This window comes from Musca domestica, unplaced genomic scaffold (genome assembly GCF_030504385.1).
Source record: "Musca domestica strain aabys unplaced genomic scaffold, Musca_domestica.polishedcontigs.V.1.1 63, whole genome shotgun sequence".
Classification (NCBI taxonomy): Eukaryota; Metazoa; Arthropoda; class Insecta; order Diptera; family Muscidae; genus Musca; species Musca domestica.
This window is the reverse complement of record NW_026712370.1, coordinates 284,589-301,418: the sequence shown is the minus strand read 5'-3', so window position 1 is coordinate 301,418 and position 16,830 is coordinate 284,589. Positions and strand designations below refer to the sequence as shown.

The following is a 16,830-nucleotide window of genomic DNA, read 5'->3' as shown; positions in this document are numbered from 1 at the left end:
TGAATATACTAGCTTCCATACATACCTTTATCCGATTTCATGTTTATTGTGCACCACATGGTTAATATCAGCCCAAATGGAGAAATTCCGACTGAATTCATCCCAGAAATAACTACTTCAAATTTGGCTAAAATCGGTGCATACGTTTCATCCGATTTGGGGTTTAAGTCCCTTAAATGCGTAAAATGCAATCCACAACAATGTTATTTGATACCGGACATCAGATACAGCTCTAAAATATTTGTATGTACCTTCGATATACATCTTCATCCGATTTTATAGTTGCTTACCATATACGTAATATTAGCCCAAATTGAATAGATTTTTTCATATTCGACTAAATTTTACAATATGGTGAAACTCGGTCCGGTATATCTTGAATAAATATTTTTTAATATAATTCTTATTGAAGTCATATCATGCACTATACAGCAATACTATTTGGTACTAGAGGTCCAAAGCTTCCGTCGAATTTGTTGAAAATCGATTCCGAGTTGGATATTTGGTTCCCGAATTGTGACTACTCTAAAGCCATGATATCATTCAAATAAGGTTCATGAACCATGCTTCACATGGTGTAGGGTATCATATAGTCGGCCCCGTCCGACTTTTGACCTTTCCTTACTGGTTTAATATAGTCCAAGTTCCGATGAGCGCTACACATTAAGGAATCTTCTGATATTAGCTATTATATGAATCTTGACAAAAATCTTTAATCAATGTGGTTCATGCTTATCATTTTGAAATACGGACGAAAACTTTGAATATTCGCCAACATGGTTGGCAGTTGAATATGTGTGCAACAGATTTTCCAAATACTTGCAAAAAGCAACAATTCTGTTAATGACCTTTAAAGCTGAAATTAAAATAAAAACAAAACACAAGTTCTATTATAACGTAAATATTTCATCAACATTCTTCCTTTTTCTCCCACACACAGGTCGCCCACCACCAAAAGTCACCTGGTGGATGGGAGACACCGAATTAATTGGTACCAGCCATACATCCACTGAAGAAGGAGCCACCGTCATTGTCAATCAATTGCTGATTGGCACAACGCCCAGAGATTACTATGGAGCGAAAATTCAATGTCGTGCCCAAGGCACCAAGCTGATAGAGCCGGTGACAAAGGAAGTTGCCTTGCAAGTCTATTGTAAGTCATATCAATATTACCACCAAGGAAAAAAAACCAAAGAAAACTGCTAACCTTTGATAAATTTCATTATTTTGCTCTGTCGCCTTTCAGTGAAACCTTTAAAAGTGAAAATTGTAACACCAAATGATTTGCTGACAGCAGGACATCCAGTGCCAATTAGATGTGAGACAACGGGCTCTCATCCGCCAGCCAAAATCACATGGCTATTGGATGGTGAGCCAATTCGCAATCCCGAGGTGACAGTGCGGGAGGTTAGTACCGAAACCCACACATATGTTTGTTTGTTTGTTTGGAGCACACCAAGAATATCCTTTCGAATATCTTATTTTATGTTTTCTTTCTCTTTTTTCTTCGAACTTTTCTCTAGGATTCAAATAAAACAACCAGCATACTGACACTAAAGGTAACCTCGGAGAATGATAACGCTGAGCTAACATGTCGTGCAACGAATCTACGTTTTTCTGGTGGCGCCATCGAAGATAAACGTATCATACGTGTGGCATGTAAGTTGGCCAAGTTTCTTTTGGATGTTTCTTTTGAGTTTTTCTGTTATTTCACTTGTTAAGTTCTTGCCTGTCAGCAAATGTTAAGTTTGTAGTTTTCCTGACACCAACTATAGCGATAACCACCCACCTAACAACAACAGCCGGAATATTGTCAATATTATTATTGTTGTTATCTTGATTTTGGGGAAGATTGATCTCAATGTTACTATTTCTCCAAAAAATTGACTTTTCAAGAATTTTAGTCATATTAGAGAAGACCTCAAACACTTCGACAAGGAGAAATGCATACTTTCTGGGAAAAGGCCTCCAGTTCTTCTAGGAGAAAGACTCTAGCTCTTCCATGTGGAAGATTTTAAACACTTTTAGAAAAAAACCAGTAAAGAAAGTCATAAAGTCGGCCGGGGCCGACTTTATGATACCCTACACCACTTTGCTTATTTAGTAGAGCTGCGCATAACAATTAAAAGTTTTTATGGGAGAATTCAATCATACACGCTATGATTATATTTATAATTGAAAGTTCAAAGAACTAAATATGCCGAAGCATTTGTATCTTTTAAATTCGGACCTGTATTTTCCATTTGGTGCACAATTGAAATCGGATAAAAATTTATATAGAAGCTATATCAAAATCGGAACCGATCTCGATAAAATTTGGCAAAGATATTTCTGAGCTGTATTTGATATATTTTCCTGAATATCGTGGGTATGCACTCGTTGGAGTGCATATTACGGCTGTGGGTAACAAATATGACAAATCGGATGAACAGTATATATAGGAGCTTTAGCTATATCTGAACCGATCTTCACCAAATTTAACGTGCTAGCTTCTAGACTCAATTCGGTCACATGTGCCAAATTGCATCCAATTTGGCCAAATAGTAGACGTTTGGTGCACAATCAAAGGTAAATCGGACGAAGTTATATATGGGAGCTATATCCAAATCTGAACCGATCTCGATAAAATTTAGCAAATGTATTTCTGAGCTGTATTTGATATATTTCCCCAAATATTGTTGTTACAGAGTGCATATTACGGCTGCGGAGGACAAAGATAGCAAATCGGATGAACAATATATATGGGAGCTATAGCCATATCTGAACCGATTTCGATCAAATTTGGCATACTTATTTTTAGGTCCAATCTGATCGTACGTGCAAAATTCCACACAATTCGGACTGATATTACACGTTTGGTGCACAATAAAAGGCAAATCGGACGAAGATATATATGGGAGCTATATCTAAATTTTGACCGATTATCTCCAATTTCAATAGGGTTCGTCCTTGGGCCAAACAAATGATTTGTGCAAAATCTGGATAGGGCAATAAATGCTAACTGTACTTTGTTTACAAAAATACATGGACAGATGACATGCATAAATCGACTCAGAATGTGACGGACATGCATAAATCGACTCAGAATGTGATTCTATGCATATCATCAAAAGGAACTATGGGTCTATCTCGTTTCCTTTTGCCTGATTCAAACAAATGCACAAAGACATAATACCCTGACCACCTTGTGGTATATGGTATAAAAATGCCTCAAGTTCACCAGGGAGAAAACTTCTACGATATTTTGTTGGGAAGACCTCACCCTTTCTTAGGGAAAATAACTTCTTCTCTTCTGGAAAAAGTACTTCAGATCTACTCTGAGAAGACCAATAGATCCTCTCTGGGAAGACCAACAACTGCTCTCTAAGAAGACCAACAGCTCCTCACTGAGAAGACCAATAGCTCTTCTCTGAGAAGACAACACATCTTATCTAGGAAGAAACAGCTCTTCTCTGAGAAGAAACAGCTCTTCTCTAAGAAGACCAACAGCTCTTCTCTAAGAAGACCAAGAGCTCTTCTCTCAGAAGACTACAGTTCTTCTCTGAGAAGACCAACATATATTCTCTGAGAAGACCAACATCTCTTCTCTGAGAAGACCAACATCTCTTCTCTGAGAAGACCAACATCTCTTCTCTGAGAAGACCAACAGCTCTTCTCTGAGAAGACCAACAGCTCTTCTCTGAGAAGACCAACAGCTCTTCTCTGAGTAGACCAACAGCTCTTCTCTGAGAAGACCAACAGCTCTTCTCTGAGAAGACCAAAATCTCTTCTCTGAGAAGACCAGCAACTCTTCTAAGAGAAGACAAACAGTTGATCTAGCAGAAAGCGAGCAGCTCTTTTAGGAGGAGTCTAAGCTAAAATCAGCAGCTCCAGCACTTCTCTATTTAGACGACATTCGGTACATCTCCTTTTAATATCTTCAGGTTGTCTTCCACGAAAAGACCTTCATGCCTTCTTCTACGAGAAGATCAAAGAAAAGACCTCCGTATCATCTTCAAAGTAAGACATCTTCTTTAAACGAAGACCTTCAGGTCTTCATTTACGAAAAGAGCTTCATGTTTTCTACGAAAAGAAAAGATAAAGAAGGCTTCTATGTGGTCGAATATTTATACAGCGGTTTTACGACAACCGACCAGTTTTTTTTATTCCTTCCTCTGTTTTGGTCAAAACCAACCACATTGCCATTACTGATAACAAATCCTGCCAAAAAGGAAATTCTCCGCCACTAAGGGAAATAATTGTGCAGCCAAGAAGATATATTAAAGAGGATTTGGAAGTAATACATCTAACAAAGCCATCAATATATTCATTCGTGTCCATTACAATAAAATTGGCATCCAATTGAATGGCTACCATACCATAACCTTCTCCATTTCATGGTTTCCATGAATTGGCTGGCTAGCTGGTTGATTGCTTTGATTTCAATGACACATTCCACTCCATTTAGCTCTCCCATTTAATAATCATTGGCCATAGATAAAACGCTACACTTTAGTAATTACTGGGTAATTTATGGAAAATACACAATTTCCTATTTGATTTTATTGGCCAGGAATACGAATAGAGTAGCGAAATGTGCGTGTTTAAGCTCTTTTATGAGTACTTCAATGTATTTGGCCTTTGTCTTGGTCGATTTGTCGATGGCCATAGACCTCTGTCAATATATATATATATAGTATATCGAAAGACAATGACATTTATTTGTTGGTTCTAGTCTATTAAATATGGTATTAGAATAATGGTGAATGTGGTCGTCGTCGTCGTCATCATCATGGTCGTACACATATTCCACAATTACCATAGTACGAAGATGGCTAGTTTGTTAACGAATGGTTGGAGAGGGGCTAAACTAGGTCCTTGTCTTTTTGGAGAAACCAACCCTAAAAAGTTCTTCAAGCAAACAATGTGGTCTGCGTTGTAGTTCATTTAGCATAGCGTAATAGTTGGCATATCTCTTACTTTCATCCATTGTTGGAATACATTCCCTAGCCCAACCTTACTTTGTAAAGTACTTCGATTTGTAAGACACCAACTAGACCCTAGACCCGAAAGCAAAGCATTTTAATAATTCACCAAACGCGTCAGCAGTTTTCTCTGTTGGCATTCTTAAAGCACACACACACACACACACACACAAACTTAGGCACAAAGGAACAAGCCACATAATGGACCATTGTAGCCATTTGTTCAGCAATCTTCTATGCTGGTGTACATGCTGCTCCAAGAAGAAAATTTCCTAGTTACTGCAAACGCCTGGATAGGAGATAGGAGTCGGATGAAACTGGAAAGCACACACAAATTCGTGCGTTTTTCGTTTCGTCGTATTCTTTTCGAAATGAACGTGTAGTGTAAGTAAAAGCAAGCATGAAATGAAATGACTGAATGCTAACACAACCGTAACTAATGGCTTAGAATAGCTCGAATAACCACTCAGTATTCAGTCAAACACTGAGAAAAGCAATCTAATTGTAGTGATGCAAACCGAACTAAATTTCTTTTATGGACGGAGGTATTTTGTTTTATTCACCCCCCCCCCCCTCCCCCCCACAAAACACAAAAAAAAAAAATAAAAAAAAAACAACTTAATAGGTGTGGGAGATATAGGGTTGCCCATATTCGACGAACCCATGTTTTTTTGGGCCCATTCCAATCGACGAGGCTTGTCCGCAGGCAACATTCTTTGCGTCAATTGAATTTTGTACGGGAACAAATGCAAATCAATGCGAATAATCCGTTGTAAATTGGACCGAGCCATGCCCAACTGCTGAGAACGGCGTTTTTGGGATGTTCTTGGGTACCTCTCAACACTGGCTCGTACGGCAGCGATATTCTCGGCCGATCGTCTTGGTCGACTTCTATATGGCCTGTTCGGATTAGAAAGAGCCTTACCAGTCGAAAATTTTTCGTATAAACGCTTAATGGTGTTCTTAGAAGGCGCACTTCCCACATTTTTTAATGTTTTAAAAGCACCTTGAGTTTTCACAATTGACTACTTCTGCTGATTGTAAATTTCAACTATTTCAGAGCGCTCGCGTGCCGTGTATTGGTTCATGGTAAAAATCTGCTTGGACTGACGCTTCAAACGCGGTATGTCATTAAGCGATGTGACATCTCTGTCAAAGTTATGGCGTTGCCAGATGGGTCCGTCGAATATGGGCAACCCTGTACTGTGGGGAAGATGAAAATAAGTGTGCCCGCAAATTTTTAAAAAACCAAAAATTTGATGTGATGTAACGCTGCTCGAACACCGAAAGATTTTCCAATCATAACAGAGCTGTAAAATAAGTATAGATTTGTTCGAATTGGTCACCTTTGGCACGATTTATGGCCTTCAAACGGCCAACGAAACCGTCAAACTCTGCCCGAATATTACTCTGCGGTATTTTGGCCCATTTCTGGCGAAGCGCTTGCTTGAGGTATTTTTTAGTGCCAACCTTGCTTTCCAAAATACTTCAGACACAAAACGGATTGGTATCCGGAGATTTTAGTGGCCATTTTGCGTTGGAAATTAAGCGAGGAACCCAACTTTCTAGCCATTGCGTGCTGTCTCCTGTTGGAATGTTTTCGTGCCCAAGGCTTTTATATACCCTCTAGAATATTTTCGCGATAATATTCGACATTTATTCTGATGCCACGGTCGATTAATACGAGTGGAGAGCCACCATCGACTGTTTTGGTGGCCCACTTTTGCTTTCCAAAATACTCCAGACACAATAGTTCAACGGATTGGTATCCGGAGATTTTGATGGCCATTGAGCGCTAAAAATGAAGCGAGGAACCTCATTTTGTTACCATTCTTGGGTGGCGATGGTGCTGAGTCCTGTTGGAAAGTCCAAGGTCGGCGGCCAAAATTTTTACGTGCCCAAAATATTTTCGTGATAGCTTTCGGCATTTATTCTGATGCCACGGTCGATTAATACGAGCGGAGAGCGACCATCGGCTGTTATGGCATCACCATGGCCGGCGCTTGAGTTCTGGTGGCCAACAAAAGGTGCACATTTTCAGCTTACCTCTTTGACAAGTAAACGTGGTAATTTTGTGTGTTTGCAAACTGCTGGACAATGAATGTTTTCTCATCGGAAAAAACCATGTTCGGCACTTTCGGTCGGCCAGTTTCGGTCAAGCGAAGCGACACCTTAGCTCTTTTCAGTCTTTTTTATTCTATTGGGTGTAAGGTCTTGCAGTTTTTGGAATTTTAATGGATTTACCTCGATCTCATTTTCCAATATTTGCCGAATGGAATATTGTGATATGTTCAGCTCACGAGCCATTTCTTCGCCCACTGCCATGCGGGTTTCGATCAAGTCGCTTCTTTACTGTTCGAACCATTTCTGCTGACGTTGCTGTTTTCTTCCGTCCACTCCCTTGACGTTGGGCTACGCTACCAGTATCACGGTAACGAGCAAAAAAGATTTATTCACATTTAACTGCTGGAGTGCTCTAACGATGGCCACTTGTGGTTTTCCAGCCAAATATAAAAAAATCACGCTTGAATTCCGTCACGGATAACTTTTTTTCTGGAAAATTCCCACCAAAATGCGTTTGTACGCTTGTAAACAATATAATGATCTGTCACTGGAATAATTTTAACAGGTGTCGGACGAGTAGCGTAGAAATGACAGCAGTTTGAAAATGATTGCTGTTTTTTCATCTCACCCAGTAGAGGCTCTGTAACAGGTCTGATTTCTCCATAGGAGAGATGTTACATATCTCCAAAGAAGATCGGTCCCAGGTTTTCTGGTCACAGAAGAGCTTCACTGGTTCTTCTGTCCACTGGTTCTTCTGTGCGTAAATGAGACTGACTGACAGACTCTTCTGTCCGTAGACGAGATTGATTGGCTCTTTTGTCCGTAAAAGAGATTCACTGATTCACTGAGATTCTCTCCGTAGGAATCTGCACTTGCTCTTCTGTCCGTAGGGATCTGCACTGACTCTTCTGTCCGTAGTGATCTGCACTGACTCTTCTATCCGTAGAGAGCTGCACTTATTCCTCTGTTCACAGTAGAGGGTAATAACTCTTCTTTCTACAGAAGTGCTGCAACGATTCTTCTCCTACAAGCTATTTGTTGTTTAGAAGAACTCTTCTGTCTATATGGGATCTTCTCTCTACAGGGTTGCCCATATTCGATGGACCCATCTGGCAACGCCATAACTTTTTACAGAGATGTCACATCGGTTAATGACATACCGCGTTTGAAGCGTCAGTCCAAGCAGATTTTTACAATGAAGAATAACCGCCACGCGAGTGCTCTGAAATAGTTGAAATTTACATTCAACAGAAGAAGTCATTTGTCAAAACTCAACGTGCTTTTAAAACATTAAAAAATGTGAGAAGTGCGCCTTCTAAGAACACCATTAAGCGTTTATACGAAAAATTTTCGACTGGTAAGGCTCTTTCTAATCCGAAGAGGCCATATAAAATTCGACCAAGGCGATCGGCCGAGAATATCGCTGCCATACGAGCCAGTGTTGAGAGGTCCCCAAGAACATCCCAAAAACGCCGTTCTCAGCAGTTGGGCATGGCTCGGTCTACTTTACAACGGATTATTCGCGTTGATTTGCATTTGTTCCCGTACAAAATTCAATTGACGCAAAGAATGTTGCCTGTGGACAAGCCTCGTCGATTGGAACACAAGCTTCTCTATATGAAGAAGAGCTGTGAGAATTAGTTTAGAGAGCTATATTCTGTCTATAGGATATCAATTTTGTTATTCTTTGGTCAATTTACATGTTCTTCTCTCTTCGAAAATCTTATAAAAAGTTTGCACAAAACCTTGTCTTTATTAGTCGAAGATCTGTGAAAGATAATTCTTCGATTGACGTCTGTAGAAGATTTACAAGGCGTATTTTGCCCATGTACTCTTAAATTTGTTGCCGCTAGTTTTGCCTAAATAGCTTTACTTATGCTCTAGCTTATATGTGGGTAAACTTATACATCGGCCTTATCGGACAAGGAGCAGCCTACCTTCTCTTAAAGCCATTTCAATTTATTATTAAGCTTTTTATGATTCAATTTGTGAACGTTCATTAAATTCTGTCCGGCTTTCAATTGGCCAATTTATTTCATCCCCCCCCCCACACACACACACCACAACCCACCGCACGTACTGACGTCAATAACATGATTGCCTACTTCGCTTATTTACTCTCGTTTCAGATCCTCCAACGGTTTCGGTACATTTGGCCAATGAAGATCCAAGTCGCGTAGTAACCAGAGCTGAAGGACAAAATGTTACATTCAAATGTCGTGCCGATGCCAGGCCACCCGTAACATCGTATTCATGGTTTAAAAACGTAAGTAGAGAGTACATTTTCTTTGCGCTTTAATGGCTTGAATTTCTTTACGGGGAATTGTTTTAATGACCAGGGTATTGAACAAGGAAGGGGAGAGTGGTCCATGTCTCCCCTGTCGTTCCTTGAAGATTTCCCCCCAACAACACAAGGGTCCCAGTTGCCAAGGAATAAAACCAAAATAAAATAAAAAAGAAAAAAAAAACTTATTCAATATTGGTTAATTTGCAATGCAGTCACATTTAATAAGGATGTTTTATTTTAGTTTTGTTCTCTCTTTTTTTCCCCATTCTTTATTGAACATTGTCCAGAAGCTGTATTATGATGGTGGTGGTGGTGCTTTGAAAAGGCATTTTAATGCCCCAAAGGCTGACATTTATCTCGTTAAGTCGCAATATGTTGCCACCACATTATCGCCGTTTGAAAAGTTCATATTTCTCTTCCTGCCATAATCTCCCTCTTTCTCTGGGGCTCCGGCTCACTTGCCATTATGTTTTATGTTTGAAGTGTCCTGCATTTGTTTCTTTAGCTGGGCAAGGAAGAGGGGGACATCATCCAATCAGTTTTCTTTTACTTTGGCTTCGTGTTATATGAGATTTTTAGTTGACGCAATCTGTTTTAAACGGATTTAATGCGCCACACAGGTCAGGTCATGCCTTGGCTAGGCCAAAACACCAACAACGCCAATGCCATCGGTTCCAAAGCAAAGGAAACTCCTATTCTGCCACTGTCATGCCATACCACTCTGTTGCTTATGGCCAAAAAGACGCAACGCACTCTTATTTACAAGCATTTGTTGCTTAAAGCCCATGGAGAAGAGTTCGCTTAAGCAATGGGGGCTATGGCTGGGCAGGCAATATGATTTCTTTGCCAGCTGTGTTCTATATCATCACCGTTATCCTTGACTTGTTTTTTTTTATTATCAATTCTATTGCCATTATGCTCACTCACTCACTAGCTGCTACTGCCTATGCCTAGTTATTAGCCCCAGGGACTAACATGCGGTCAGCGTCAGACAAATAATTCTGGCCAGCTTGTTTCCTCTGCCATATAAAGGGAGTGAGAGAGGTGGGGTGAGCGAATTTGCACACAGAGGGTGTATGGCATGGTATCATATATGGAATCTGTTACACACTGTCTGTAGGACAGATTATTTGAAAAGTTATTTGGCACTTAGCCTAGTTTTCCTCTGCCCTTCACACCCCCTTACACGGTATTTGTTATAAAAAAGTAGAATTATATGACAGATTAGGACAATTGCCAATGAAGTTCTGTCGCCACTTTAAAGGTGCCCATTAAAAGGAGAAGCAAAAACGAAAATTCCGGGTTAGTAATGATGTCCAAAAATCGTTGTGATATTGGCACTGATAATGAAGATAAACTGTGTGCCGTAATACACGTTCTAATTACTTTGTTTATTGAGTCCTTGAAAGGAAATGTGACTGCTGCCAGTATTGCAAGTTGAGGGAGAAGGGGAAAATTTCATTCGACGTCATTATATGTGTAGATATTGGGTTTTCTATCAGTAAGATGGTGAGGTCTTTTGGAGGAGGATATATGTATTTTTTATTAAGTCTAGTATACTAAGGATTAATATAAGACGATATATAAACACTTCTGAAAAAAGGTTTTTTAAAACTTTCATAGGATGTCCCATAAGGAATTCTATTGAAGAATGTATGAGGTTGTGGTCCCTAAAATGAGAGGTCTAATAAGGATTCCGAAAGAACGATAAATCTTGTCGTTATCCTGTAAATCTAGTCGTTTGTTTATTGTGTCCTTGAAAGAAAATAAAGGTCCTGCCTCAAGTGTAGATGTAACTTATATATTTGTTTTGCATCATTTGTTCTAAGACGATGAGGTCTGACATAGGAAGACCCATAACGAATAATATTAGACAAAATATAAGCACAATGAAATATGTTCTCTAAGATATTCCGTAAAATAAAGCATAAGAACTTGTAAAGGAAATTTTATGTGTCCTTTAATAAGAATGTCTACAATTTCTTCTTTAGAATCATTAATAGCGTCTTCTCTAAAAATACAAGTCTAATAAGGTCTTCTCAAGAAAATCGTATGAAGTCTGCTTTTCTATGTGATTTCTTGCAGGAAGACCGACGAGGTCTTCTGCTTGAAAGGATATGAAACGCTGAAACCTCCGAGATTTTCTGTAGAAAGGCGTACGAGCTTTTATATACAGGGTGAGATAAAAAAAGTACAACAAAGTAAAACACCATATTTTTAATTTTTTTACCCTCAGTCATATGGCTACCGAGGGTATATATAATTTGATACGGTCAAAACGTGCCTAGTCGAAATAATGGTTTTAGACCCTAGGTCTCTTTGGACAAAATCCGTTTCAGAACATTTGGAGTCGATCTAGCGATGTCCGTCCTTCCGTCCGTCTGTCTGGCTGGTGTGCACAATAACTCTCGAAGGGAGTATCCGATTTGGTCCAAACTTGGTACATCGTAATATTTTTATTAATCTTAGATTGAGTTCGGAGATGGGCAATATTCTCTGGTACCTCCCCCACAAAAGGTCGAAATTTTCAAAAAATATATGTTCTGCACAGAAAGAGAAGGGATAATCCGATTTTGCTCCAACTTTGCATATACTAATATTTGTATCCGTGCTAGGTTAGGTGTGAAAATGGACAATATCGGTCCACTCCATTAAGTACCTCCCCCACAAATGGCCAGATTTGAATAATTACAACTCTCATAAAATGTGATGTAAGAGACCGATTGTCTTCAAATTTCACACATCCCAATATTTATATTAACCCAAGGTCTGGTGTTAAGATGGGCAAAATCGGTCCACTCCTTCTGGTACCTCCCCCACAAAAGGTCGAAATATTCAAAAAATATATATTTTATGCACAGAAAGAGAAGGGTATTCCGATTTTGCTCAAACTTTGCAGATCCTAATATTTAGGTCAGTGCTATCAGTCCGCTCCATCAAGTACCTCCCCCAAAAATGGTCAAAATTCGGAATAATTAAAACTCTTATGAAATGTGATGTAAGAATCCGATTGCCTTCAAATTTCAGACATCCAAATATTTATATTAACTCAAGGTCTGGTGTTAAGATTGACAATATCGGTCCACCCCTTCTGGTACCTCCCCCATACAAGGTCAAAAAATAAAAAAATATGTATATATTTTATTCTGCGCAGGAGGAGAAGCGGTAATCCGGGTTTGTTCCAACTTGGCAAATCCTAATATTTTAGTCAGTTATAGGTCTGGTACAAAAATGGATAATATTGGTCCGCTCCATCAAGGTAAACATTTTTAATAATTAAAATGTGATGTTAGAATCCTACTGTCTTAACATTTCACACATTCCAATATTTTCCTAAACTCAATCCAATCCACTCAATCTGGTACCTCCCCCACAAAGTCTCAAAATTTTTAAAATCCATGAAGCTCATAAGCAGCCCGAATGTTGCTCTGCGGTTTTTGGCCCATTCCCGGCGAAGTGCTAGCTTAAGGTGGTCGACACTTTGGTATTTTTTAGTGCCAACCTTGCTTTCCAAAATACTCCAGACACAACAGTGAAACGGATTGGTATCCGGAGATTTTGGTGGCCATTGTGTGCTGGAAATGAAGCGAGGAACCTCATTCTGTAACCATTCCTCAGTAGCGCGTGCTGAGTGCGATGGCGCTGAGTCCTGTTGGAATGTCCAAGGTCTGCGGCCAAAATGTTTGCGTGTCCATGCCTTTAATACACCCTCCAGAATATTTTCACGATAATATTCGGCATTTATTCTGATGCCACGGTGATTAATACGAACGGAGAGCGACCATCGGCTGTTATGGCGGCCCACACCATCACCATGACCGGCTTGAGTTGAGGTGGGCAACCGAAGGTGCATATGTTCAGCTGACCTCTTTGGCAAGTAAACACGATCATTTTGTTTGTTTACAAACTGCTGGACAACGAATGTTTTCTCATTGGAGAAAACCAAATTCGACAGTTAACCACTTTCGGCCAAGCGAGGCAACTCTTTAGCTCTTTTGAGTCTAAACACGAAATTCAATGGCTTTACCCCGAGCTAATTTTTCAATATTTGCCGAATGGTATCAAGTCGCCTCTTTACTTTTCGAACCATTTCTGCTGATGTTGCTGTTTTCTTTCGTCCACTTCCTTGGGGTCGGCCTACGGTACCAATATCACGATAACGATCGATGGTGCGACACACAGAAGATTTATTCACATTTAAATGCTGGAGTGCTCTAATGATAGTCACTTGTGGTTTTCCAGCCAAATATAAAGAAATCACACTATCATTCCATCATTTTAAGGCCATAAGATCATCTTTATACAGACCTAGCAGGACTGTAAAATAAAGGTCGGTAAAATATCTAATGGGACGAAAGGTCTTCTTAAACATTGATTTCTTTTATTGGAAGTCCAGTGAGCGCTTTCCCTACACCTTCCCGAAAGTTATATATATTCAATAGTAAAACCTTTGAGAACCCCACAAGAACGTTCATGGGAAGGCCTCTAACACTGACATTTACTCCTATGCCTCCAATTAACATAAACGAAATTGTTATTGCCAATTGTTTAAACTTTTAACGAAGAACGAAGTGCACTATTATCTTTGATAAATTATAAACTTAACTTAAAACGATACTTCTTGGCATGTGAGTGTGTGTGTATATAATTCATTGTTCAATTCACTTACGACCACCAAAGATGGTTGTGCTGTATTTGTTGTTCATTTTGTTAGCTGTGCGTACAGAACTTTGTTTGGTCCATGAAAACTGTGGCAAATGAAATTGTTGCTTCGTACGAAGAAATCGTATTGGTAATGCAGTGCAGTGCAGTGGAAATGCATTTACTAACCAAACATGTAACCAATCTTGCCTCAATGATGCCGTTGTGCCTGGAATAAACTATCCACCACCAACGTCGCTTTTGCCGTCATTGTTTGCTTTTTCCTTACGTTTTAAAGCAAAAACTATAAGTTAAAATGTTGCAGATCGCAAGATGGGGCAACGGGAGGTGCCTCGCATTTTAATGGAGAAAATGGCATCAAGTCGATGGAAAAAGCCACCACCCACTGTTTTTAACACACACACTGTTGTGCATTTAATCCGGTAAAGACCCAGTAAACAATTTTTGCCGAATTCGGTCCGATTTCTGTCAGAATCTCTGAAAAAATGTCCGATTCTGATTCCGAATTCCTTCCGATTTCGGTACGAAAGTTGTATGGACGTGGTCACCGAATTCGGAAAGATTTTCTGAAAAAAATCTGAAAAAATATTAGATTTTCTGGACGAATTCGGTCCGAATTCGGTGAAAATTCTTGAAAAAATAGGAGAAAAAATTAGATTTTCGGAAAAGATTCGGAGGACAACTCCGAATTTCTGAAAGAAATCGGGCAGAATTCGTCTGGAAATTCGGCGGAATATTCAGATTTTCTAAAAGAAATCGGTCAGAATTCGAAAGAAAATTCGAAATAAAATTCAGATTTTCTAAAAAAAAAAACGAAAAGAAATCGTTCAGAATTCGGAAGAAATATCGAAAAAAAAAATGAAAAAAAAAAACACATATTTATTTAAAAAACAAACAATTTATTTCGGGTTTCGTAAAAATGTAGTTTAAATATTACATCTATAATACATTTACATTATAAATATTATTTTTATTAGGAACATAACATACAGTAGCACGTTTCTGTTTCAACTGCTAAACAAGAACTATAGTTCTTTTCCATCATATTTTTTTGGGAACGAAAGAGAAAGAGGCTGATTCACAACAACAACAAAACGCACATGTTTACAACGGAAAATCTAACAGTTCACAATAACAAATAGCATTTTTGCTTTGCGCTTTGTTGTTGTTGAGATCTTGAAATGAATGATCACAACAACAACTACTATGGGAGAGAATGTGTCAAACCACCACCATCCGTTTACATGTGGGAGAGAATATGCCAGAGCAATAGACAATCTACTCTCTCCGTTTGTACATTTTTCGAGTTTTTTTTTCGCTTAAAAACACAGGAAAATGTGCAGAAATTCTAAAAAAAAAACGTTTAGAAAATCGGACCAATTTCTATCAGAAATTTCTGAAAAAAACGTCAGAAATTTCGGAAAAAAATCTAAAATCAGAGCAGTCGGAAGAAATTGTTTACTGGGGAATAATAAGCCATACATTCTAGCTATTTGTATGTACATGTACACTCGCACACACACATACACATGTATACGAATGTGTATTTATGTATTTTTATAACTGCAACATTGGCTTTTGCTGTTATTGCCTAGTATTGTTTGTTTGTTTGTTAGTATGAGTGAGTGAACGAGTGAGTGAGTGGATGTGCTGGGTGCTTTTTATATTTTACTTCAGCATTGCTCCTTGGTTGGCAAAACCTTGGAGAGGAGACGAGGACCAGAAATAACGGAAGTAAGAGCTCACATATCCGTTTTTAATCTCATTCGTTAAAATATTGAAAGCAAGCAAAAGATGAAGAAATCCACATGCATTACACAAACTTACACATGCAAATACACCCGCACTCACTCACACACACACGAAGCACCCAATCTCTAGATAAACGGAATACATCATTCTTGTAGGAGTTTTGCTGGGTAAGTTATGACTTCGAACTCCACCTCCCATCCGAAATCTGACAAGTCAAGTAAACTCCCCTCAATTTTTCGGTGGTTGGTGCATAAAATAAGCCACAATGTAATCAAAGCTTCTTGAGGGCAGATTAAAACCCAGAAAAAAAAACAAACGTCGACCATCTAACATTAGCTGGTATGAAAAAAAAACAAGGAAAATCCCAATCTATGATATTATCTTCCGTTGTAATTAGAGCAAAATTTTGTAAATAATTTGTAACAAAACACTGACGAGCAGAAGAGAAGTTTAGAGTGCAGAGTGCACAAAGAGCTCGAACATAGGACGATGTGGTAGGGCAACGCATATCCGTTCACAGGAAAGCTGTGGGTGCACTGCACCTTTGAATATGTTAGCGGTAACGATGGTAATTCCGGTGGATTATTCGGAGAATGGGTAATGAATTATTGAAGATAATATTTAAGAGGTGTAGTTTTTCAATAAAAATAATTGGTTTGTATATATTATGGTATTTTGAAAATTGTGAATTTGTAGTAGTAGTTTAGTGATACTCCATTTAGAAGTCAAAAAAATATACAGGTCAAACGACATTATTTTTATTTTTTTTTTTAAATTTAAAAAAAAATCGGAAAAAGCATCAAATTTTAGAATAAGTTAAGATTTGTTCGCATTGGTCATTGGCCCTCAAACGGCCAATTAAACCGTCACAAGCTGCCCTAATGTTACTCTGCGGTATTTTTGCCCATTCCCGGTGAAGCACTTGCCTGAGGTGATCGACACTTTGGTATTTTTAGTGCCAACCTTCCCTTCCAAAATACTCCAGACACAATAGTTCAACGGATTGGTATCCGGAGATTTTGGTGGCCATCTGCAGCCAAAATGTTTGAGTGCCCAAGATTAAATACACCCTCCAGAATATTTTCGCGATAATATTCGACA

At 38.9% G+C, this 16,830-nt stretch overlaps 1 protein-coding gene across 9 annotated transcripts in view; it reads left to right on the top strand.

Annotated features, from left to right (window-relative positions):
- The window catches only part of LOC109612281 (uncharacterized), a 518,415-nt gene that overhangs the window by 353,639 nt on the left and 147,946 nt on the right, over positions 1–16,830 (top strand). For all 9 annotated transcript variants that reach the window (XM_059129591.1, XM_059129597.1, XM_059129594.1 and 6 more), the window contains exons 7-10: positions 941–1,153; positions 1,247–1,407; positions 1,524–1,659; positions 9,158–9,294. In XM_059129591.1, the coding sequence (XP_058985574.1) occupies positions 941–1,153; positions 1,247–1,407; positions 1,524–1,659; positions 9,158–9,294 (647 nt within the window). The remainder of the gene's footprint in view (positions 1–940; positions 1,154–1,246; positions 1,408–1,523; positions 1,660–9,157; positions 9,295–16,830) is intronic.